General features: G+C 37.4%; 1 protein-coding gene across 3 annotated transcripts; it reads right to left on the reverse strand.

Moving 5' to 3' along the window:
• Window positions 1-5,455: 5,455 nt before the first annotated feature.
• Window positions 5,456-9,298, reverse strand: LOC129306279 (serine/threonine-protein kinase PCRK1-like). 3 transcript variants are annotated; one of them, XM_054946776.1, is made up of 6 exons: window positions 9,211-9,298; window positions 8,815-9,110; window positions 7,940-8,634; window positions 7,236-7,496; window positions 6,929-7,051; window positions 5,456-6,446 (listed from the first exon to the last, which is right to left on the reverse strand). In XM_054946776.1, the coding sequence occupies exons 3-6, from the start codon at window positions 8,318-8,320 to the stop codon at window positions 5,937-5,939; spliced, it is 1,275 nt and encodes a 424-aa protein (XP_054802751.1). In that variant the 5' UTR covers window positions 8,321-8,634; window positions 8,815-9,110; window positions 9,211-9,298; the 3' UTR covers window positions 5,456-5,936. The 3 variants fall into 3 exon arrangements, with proteins under 3 accessions (XP_054802751.1, XP_054802752.1, XP_054802750.1); XM_054946777.1 differs by lacking the exon at window positions 9,211-9,298 and having other exon boundaries at window positions 7,940-8,334; window positions 8,815-9,142; XM_054946775.1 differs by lacking the exon at window positions 9,211-9,298 and having other exon boundaries at window positions 8,815-9,142.
• Window positions 9,299-9,698: the final 400 nt, after the last annotated feature.

A 9,698-nucleotide genomic window follows, 5' to 3' on the forward strand; every position in this document is an offset into this window, starting at 1 on the left:
TATCACTCTCCCATATGAACTGTAAAATATCGTATGTGGGTCGTACCCTGCAGCGAAACCTTTGTTACTTGTATTAATTATGTATCGGGGTGAATCTCTCCCACTTTAGGTCATTCATCATTGATAATTCATAAATGAAGTTATACCCTTTTCTTCTTAGATGATACTTTCAGGCTAGTTTCGACTGGAAAGAAATATACCGAGTTAAAATTCTGAATAATTGATGGAAATTTGAACTCGACCTCAAAACTAAAGAAGATCTACGGGAAACGACCCCTAAAGATGAACAGATCTAATCTCTTTCACATATCAGCTGAATTCGTGCATATCACTTTATATAATGCAGTCTTATGAAGCAGAAAAAAGTTACAATTTCTAACAAGTATGACATTAAAAGCACCTCCTTTTAATTACAACCTTATAACTAGCGAGATAGGGAAGTTCAGACAATAATACTGCCAGGCCTTCTGTGGCCGTCGGAGCCTCGAAAGCTGCTCAGTGTTCGCCACGCTCATGCCAACACAGAAGCATCGCTATGCAACGGCGAACAATGTAGAATTTTGCCCTCTGCTTCTTCACCAGGTGGCTGCACTTCTGCCCAAAGGACTTGCAAGGGTCGCAAATCTGCTGATCCTCTTGTTGATGATGGCGATTACTTTGGCCTGTGCTACTCTCCTTCACTGCCATGAATGATGTGTCTGGTACTCCACCATAAAAGCAGTAAATATATGCAGCGGTAGAAACATGAGAGCTTCGGCTCCGTGTGGGATGCATTTATATAGCAGAGGAGATATGCACAAGAGCAGGAAGCCAGTAATTCTGGGTCTTCTAGATCAAGTATGGATTGTTACTATAGCAATCCACTAGTTGTCAGAAGCATATGAAAATAGAATGGGCCAAGGTTACTACAAGTTTTACCCTCCTAGTCCTATGTTACCATATTGCAGTCAGGAAGGAAAAGAAAAAAACAAAAAAGCAGGTACTTTATTTCAAACTTGGTTCCATATTTGTTTCAACATTGTATTTGTTTTTGCCTACACAGAATATTCATGATTTCTATAGCTGATATGATTGTTCAAATACAAAAGAACGATTATTGTTTTGTTTAAGTTGAGAGGGGATTTAGAGAGAGAGGGGGGGGTTATGGTTAAAGGCTGGCTAGAGTCTCATAGAGTACGAGCTCTTTTTGCCTATTTGGAAGGACACAAAGGGTGGCCCAGCCTCCCTATTATGCCTTTGTATTATATATTATGTGAGGATATATATAACATATCTTGTATGTGATGGAGGAGAAACTCTGAAATTATAGAGCCTATTTTAAGTCCCTTGAGAATTGTCCGTTGTTCTTTAGAATCTAGTAAACATAAGCACATTAATTAGAGATACTTCTTTTCTTGTTGCTGCACTACTTATAGTTTGTGGCAACAAAGGCGTGAAATTTCCGTTCATCATCTTTAGGCAATTTTCTGTCCAAGGCGTTGCACATGATAGTTCGTCCTTTGGCGTCTTCATTAAGGTTGGTGTTCTCTCAGCATTTTAAGTATACACCGTTGGTATAGATGGTTTAAGCTTGGGTTCAGTGTGATGATGTTTATGTCAAATTCAGAGATACCCTTCTCTGGTGGGACCTATCTTGTGCCAAGCCCTTAATTGGTGTCACTTTTCTGTTGGATTTGAAAGATACCTTTTCTACGAGGGGTCTTTACCACCATAAATCACATGTCCAACTTTCATAATCACCACCATCACTCGCAATGATTTAATAAATAAATTTCTCATTTAATGGGTCAAGATACAGCACAATTACAGTACTAATCAAACTCATTCACATTTTACAGCTTGCACGCTTTGATAATATTCAAGTACTTAAAGCGCTCGACCAATTTTTTTTTTTTTAAAAGGTGCTCGAGGTAAAAGCTGTTTACTTCCTTGTCCTTAAACTAAAAGCTATTTATTCTCTCTTATCTTATTTGTCTGTATCTATCTCTTTCGTGTCTATCGTAACATCTAGATTTTAATCTACGGTGAATTACAATCAAGTAGTGAACCAAGGTGAAGAATAATGAGTTGCTTTACCTAATACTTACTCCTAAAGCTCCACTACCTTTTCTTCTTTCTTGATTGACTTGATGGTTTATTCTGAATCACTAAACCAGATAAACAAATACACTCAAGCCAGCCAAGTCGAGAAATCTTGGCGTTTCAATCATATCAAATCAGACTCAATCTAGTGATTCTGACCACCAATATGTTCATTTCAAAGTAATTGAAGCTAATCGTGAGAGAATGATGAATGTATATCTTTGAGGATAGACGGAGCTGTAATGAACCTCTGCCTAAAATTAAAGCCCAGGAAAATTACTGCAGCAAAAGCACACATTATGTTGGGAGTTTGCACGTTGAACCAAAGAAATAGGTGTTAAAGAAAATTAGAAGATATGACAGCTGTAAAAGATTAATCAATGTCAAACGCCAATGCATTTTATTATGTTAAATACAAAACAGCCAAATTCAACCACCCGAACTCCAGAAAAAGTTAGAAATCATGACGGCAAGAAAAAAAAGCATACAACCAGACATGAAACTCTTAAAGACGCAGCTTGGAAGAATTAAATGGTCATGTTGCTGAGAGCCTGAGTGGTTACTACGTCCCAAATGATTAAAAAAAAAATGTTTTAATGGGTAAGATATAGCGAGCTGCAGAGTCATACCGAATCTGCAGCTGCTTGAAGAGTGACGTGATCACCCCATTCACCAGTGCTCCTAGTTTAATGCAAGTAAACTACATGGATATTAACGTAGTTAACTCAAGAGTAATCATACACAAAACCACACGGACATTTAGATAGAAACATGGAGGGGAGGGGGTGAGATAGTAAAAAGGTTCCATTACCTCGACATTGCATCCATGTTGTCGCCAAATTTCATGGGAACATTTTCCTTATGAATCTCCAGATGAGACTTGAGCTGTTGTGGTAAAACATCATCAAAGCCAACACCAATCAGAATCCAAAAGTGATGGACAAAAGCAGAGCATTTGGGCAAGCATTTTTTTTTTTTTTTTAAATTACAACTGAGACCAAAAGCTAAAAAAACTTACAAAAATAATCAAGCAAGAGCCCCTTTATTATCATCTATTACCTTCAAACAAAAAGGTGAGGGTTGATCAAAAGATAAATACTCACCTACTCTATCCTGAGCAAATTTAGCTATAAAATTAGCACAAAAATTAACCTCCTTAAGCATAAGATTTACTGTTATATTTTGGGCAAGCATATTACAAGATAATACACAACGTAGCTAATATAATTCACAACTTGTCTCACAATCTCATGTTTCTCAGGTGTGTGCGTGGTACAATTGATCAGATATTAATGCTCGGAACTGGGAGGAACCAACATGAAAGATGCTCATTGTTAAAATTTACCACCACTCTGTACCTTAGGTAATGACAATAGACAGTTCTGAGAACGAGGTCTTGGACAATTCCCATGCATGGAAAAAAAAAAAAAGTAGTAGTTCACCGTCTCTTTTTTACCCTGCTCCCAAAACGACGGGCTTCAAACTTCAGTCAAAGAATAAAAGTAAAGGTTTTCGACTTTCAAAGTACATTGACCGCATGAAAAAGGATGGTCAAGACCAAAAGTTGCTTCATCCATCACCATGCTTGAAGACCAATGATTAACAACAAAGGTAAATGTTTTGAATTTCGGCGTGGATGCTAGATTTTAAACTTTAAATATCTTGAAGATAAAGAACATAAAAGAAAAATATCCGCGAAGGTGCCAACCATGGAGGTCATCAGTGTCAAGCTGAATCATGTTATCATAGTATCCAGGAACATGTGTAGCTATGCTAAAACCATATCCGAACACTACATTTTTCAAGAATTCTGAATTCTAATTTCAAATGAGAAAATTCCGACATTGACATTCAATCTATTTAAGAACAAATCATCATAGCTATTTATGGCCTTGGATCGGCCATTTATGTATGTATATATGAATAATATCAAATTCTAACACGTTATATCATTCCTCGCGTGCCATAGAAGAGCAGGATTATTCATTTTGAGTAGAAATTAAAATGATGAAATGATCATTCTCGTTATTTGGACTGTTTCTCTGGTGCAACGTGTTTGTATTGCAGCCAAATAATTTTGACATATGAAAATTTTCGATCAACCCCCGACTCAACATAATTTTAGTCAACTTCCCAAAACTTTAAAATTTCACTGAATATTGAAGAGATTGAAATAAAATTAAAAAGATAACTCACATAATTTTTTTATCTTTGGTGAAATTAGGTGCATAAGTAATTCAGATAGTGAGAATAAACAATTGACGTAAATAAAATTTATAACTCTTATTTACAACATAAAAATATTATGAGTTTGTAACTCTCATCTCACTTATCTCAATTATTCATTTTTTTTATACAAATTACTTATATGCCTTAGGGACTACAAGGTTATTTGAGTCGACTCTTTAATTTCATTTTAATTACTCAAATGTGCATTGAAATATTAGATCTTTGGAATTGACTGAAATTATATTGGGTGAAGAGAATTGACTGAACTTTTCCCTCTGAAATAAGCACTGTTTGGTTCTCTTTTTGAATTTAAAATCTCACCTCTTTTTGTCGATGGAACGAAATAAGAGAGTTAGCTTCTCGCTGGAGAAGGAACAAAAATAAAAGTAAAAACAGCAGCGGCAGCAACATAGCATTGGGATTTTGTGATTGATGGAGCATTAATGAATTATCAGTACATGCGAATGGCTGTTCCGTTTCTTTTCTTTTCTTTTGTCCCCCCCCCCACCCGAAACTTTTTCCGCCCTTCCAGCGGAAAGCTGACTTTTCACTCGATCAGAAAGCTTTAATGGCGTTATTAAAAAGAAAGAAAGCTTTGGAAAAAACAAAAACAAAGCTATGTTGGGTGGGTTCAAGGTTGGACTTCCCGGACTAATCACTGTGGCACTCCTATGTTAACGAAGATGAATGGCTTTTTCTAAAAACAAAAACAAAAAAAGAAAAAGAAAATTTAATTCGTTTTCAATTGAAAATAAGTTAAGTAAGGTTAAGTATATAATTTATATAATATGTTTTTCAACATTATAATCTAGCAGTATTAAAAGAAAAAAGGACCAAGTCAATTTGGGAGGCTCGCTTATTGATGAGATCGTAATGTTGGTTTTGAATTGATTTAGTTTCAGTTTTATCCAGCATTCTTGCCTTGTCGCGGTCAGGATTTCCTCCTCAGCTATCATCCGTTCGCATTATTTTCATTTTGAATCCTTTCACTTCTTTGCATGGGAGAAGTCCGTACATTCATGACCATCACGTGTTGTCGACTTCAAAAATCGTAAGCGATTTGTTTCGAAAGCCAAGCACCGATTTTAATTATTGATCAATTTTACAGTCGTTCAGACATTTTATTCCCGGCTGCATCAGGCTCTTGTTTTCATGCGGCTTATTGTCATACATTTCATACATACATTTACAAAGCAGCTCGCTTTCTAGCTTCAGTCTATGACCGTCAATTATATTCAATCACGTATCATTAACTTCAACTACATCATGAAGCGGTAAAATTACTATATGCATGTCAGCAAATGCATTCACTCAGTAACTCCAACCGTAGCATTTTACAATTCTCAGTATCATCACATGACCTAGCCCAGAACCAGAACACCAAGCCATGATCCATGTGTTTCCCTTGAAATTCATAAATCGTTTGTTAATTTCGTCAATAGCTTTCCCAAAATTTCTTCAAATTGTTGCACAAGCCAAAATCTTTATACCCATCGTTAGAGGAGAATTGCTGAATTGGAAAGGTCGAGCATCATTCTCCTGCGATGGCTTTGAATTCATAAATGATTCTTGCACCAAAGTAAGCCTTGCCCCTGATTAGATAATTGTCTTCAAGCTGTTAACAATCAACATACTTTTAAAAGCTTTGGTCTCCACAACCAAACAAACCAACTATTTTCTCCAGGTTTCAGATCCATGATCCTTCTCTTCTTCTTTTCAGTTCCCTGAGAAACTTCGGCAGCTGCCAAATTCTTCAAGGGTATCTGTGGACTAGTGGCAGTAGAAGATTCCACAAGTCGATTCACCATTTCCAGTACCTCACTCATTTTTGGGCGATTCTTCGGGTTTTTGACCAAGCATCGGTTAGCTATAATGGCAAGTCTCTGTGCTGACTTGAAGAGGGGTTTCCTGTCAAGCCTTGGATCCAGTATTAGTTGAAATTTTTTCCCATCTGATAAGTATGGCCTCACCCATTCCAAGAGTTTTTGTTCACCCTTGGGACGATTTCGATCCACAGGACGCCTGCCGGTGATGAGTTCGTAGAGAAATACACCATAGCTCCACACATCACTTTTTGATGTAAGGCGTCCAGTTTGAATATATTCAGGAGCTGCATATCCCATTGTTCCTACAACCTGTGGAACATAATCAACAATAAGAACACAAGTGCCATATTAATTCACTAGATGCCACTGATAAGTGGCTTGGACCTGTTGTTCGCACAGTATGGGTTTAGCGAGTAAAAGGCATATTCTGGCCAACAATTAAAAAAAAAATAAAAAAAAAAATGAAAGACACATTGGCTATCAATTTGCTCATTGAAACAACAGAAACAAACAATAGAGAAACTTGAATTCAATTAATAACGATAGCACAAGAAAAAATGATTCCCTGATTTGTTTATTATTTTATTTTATTTTACCATACGTGACACTTCTAAAGTGTTCTACATCCAAGTCTACCCAGCACCTTAAAATCATCAGCAGCTTTACTGATGTCCCTATGTTCAGGTCCTATAACTCACTCAAAAACAACTTACAAAGGTCAGAAACAATAAGCTCCCATGTATATGTCAATTGTTAATTTCAGTATTGCATATCAATGCACAGGCTCATACCGCTGTTGAGACATGAGTTAACCCTTCAGATGGGCCCAATCTTGCCAATCCAAAATCAGAAAGCTTTGCATTCCAGTGATCGTCCAAAAGGATATTGGAAGATTTGAAATCTCTGAAGATTATCTAAGCATCTCATACATAAATATAGTTAGCAAAGGCAATAATAAGCTGTCACAACAGATTTGAATAGCAAAGAGGGTATAAAAATAACATTCCATTTCTATTACAGAAAAGTGAGAATCTAGAAAGGCTTTCACCATAGACTAAGCTTTTAGTTTGGATAGCAGAGCTGGTTATACACTTATACCTGAAAATCCATTTCTTCATGAAGATACGTTAAGCCACGAGCTGCGTCCTGAGCTATTTTTAACCTCTTACTCCATGAGAGAGGGACCTCCGATCGGGGGGATAAATGGTGTTCCACACTTCTGTTGGGCATATATTCATAAACCAGAAGCCGCTGGATTCCTCTTTCATCATCATCAGCACAGTAACCCACAAGTTTCACAAGATTAGGGTGCTCAACAATGCCCAGAACATTCACTTCTGTCACCCATTCCTTATGGCCCTGCAAACCAAAAATGAAGTCAACTTACACAACATTAACATATTATGCATCAGAGTAAAATACATGTACAAAAGTTAAACACGAGACAGAATGACCTCTTGTGATGATTAGAGTATCTCGCTAGACAGCAACAACCTTGAAACATCAAGTAACGTTTATTACATACCACAACCAAAAGATTTACACTTTACGCCCAGAATATCTTCTACTTTGGTAAGACAGAGATACGCTCTTCAAACTTATAACTGTCTCTAGTTGAAGCAACTTAAGTGACTGCTCAGAATCCCGAACAGAATACTACGCATTGCAATTTGCTTACCATGCCTTGAATTAATACATAAGTTGACATAACTATACATAATCGCCCTCTCCTAGCCAAGCATTTTGGAAGCTACTAAACTTATTAACTTTTTTTTTTTTGGAGGGGGGGGGGGAACTCTTGCCTGCATTCCTCTTCTACCAAGTTGTTTAACTGCAACTTCAGTTTTTCTGGATGAGTCCTCTAAACCCTTGATCAATCCCTTGTAGACACAGCCAAACCCACCCTCTCCAATCATAACAGTGCGGCCAAAATTTTTTGTGGCTGATTTCAGTTCAGAGACCGTAAACACTCTCAGGTTGCTGGGTCTTTGAGACAGACTGGGAAACGAATTTCTCCTAAGGGAGTCATTGCTATTGTCGGAAACATTCTGAGAATTTAATTCAGAGCCAGATCTTCTCAGATCACCCTCGCCATATATGGAACTGTTGGACAGACCCGAAATTGACTTAATGCTCTTCGGATTATCCTTCTTATCTCCGCAGTGGAATAAAAAGCACTTCATTGGGAATTATTGGACTGCATTTTCACAAAGGGAGAATACTTGAGAAACATTAAAAAAGTGTAAAAGCAATACTCCTATCTGAAAGTCCTAGATAATGAAATTGATTTCTCTACTTTAAATTAATCAGAGAAAAAGGGTCAAAAAGCAGCCAATCTCGCCCTCCCAGCAACGCTTATTTGAATTTCAGACAGCCGAACGAGATACTTCACAGATTTTAGCAAAGGTAAAAACGTCAGCAACATTCGGAGAACGCGAATGAGTCCTCTTCAAGGTTAGTCAATTTTAAACCACAGCTCTGAAACTGCAAACATGTACTGTAATTCAGAAATGAAGATCATTAGCAACATGCTCATAACCTCAAGCGTATTCTGAAAGAATACATGTTTGTAAAGCTTCATACATAATTAGGGTCATTTGAGATAAATCAGACGTCCTGTCCACAAAAGGAAACTACAAAGGAAAAGAGGGAGATAGATTTTGGGGTTGCTTCTAACCTCGAGGATATGTAACCAGTCTGATCGCAGAGGGATTCAGCTTTGAAACACAACGAATTCCCCGTTTTTGCAAGATTGTGAGAGAATTCTGTTAATGGAATGCCTCCAAACAAGCTCCCAAAATTGAAAATGAAGAGAATATCCCCACACGGCAGCTACAGCTCAGCTTACCAACTAAAAAATATATATCTTGAAGCCCAAATCAAGGGATTAAAGAGAAGCTTAATTGAATTAGACAACGTTACATTGAACGGGAAGGCGGGTGTGAATGGGGATTTCGATTCGAGACCAAGTATCTGCGGTGGAAAGTTGATTGATGAGGATGCAATTAATGTGGCCACAGTGCTGTAATTAATTATTGCGGGAACACAGCATCATAAAGATTGTAAATTTTACCGTAGTTCCTTCACTCGTAAACGCGAAAAAGTCCACGAAGGTGGGCCACCAGAATTTTGAATGGATTTCTTGCAAGGAGCTCTTTAATGTTGGAAGGAATTTATCCAGTTCAGTTTTTCTACAGCATAGCATACCATTCAAGTTGATAATAGTAATATGATTATGCTGTGTAAATTTACCGTTAATTGCAATATATATATATATATATATATACACATATTTTGGTTGCGGCCACAGCTGCTAGAGGTGAAAGCCATGAAGCAGAAAGGAATGTGGAGAAGAAGAGCTGGTTGTCACGACATGGTGCTTTGGATGTTTCGTTGAACCTTCCGCCACGTTAGCCACGGTTGAGTTGACCGAGCTTGTTTTGTTTGCTAGCCCCCTTGTCCTCACGCCGACTTTGTAAGAACATTGGATTTTAGTTTCAGAATGAATAATCCCTCCGTTCAACATTTAACCTAATAGCTTAATCATTAGCTAATGTAAAA

Source organism: Prosopis cineraria, unplaced genomic scaffold (genome assembly GCF_029017545.1).
Source record: "Prosopis cineraria cultivar Desert tree isolate PC_DT_omini unplaced genomic scaffold, ASM2901754v1 PC3, whole genome shotgun sequence".
NCBI lineage: Eukaryota > Viridiplantae > Streptophyta > Magnoliopsida > Fabales > Fabaceae > Prosopis > Prosopis cineraria.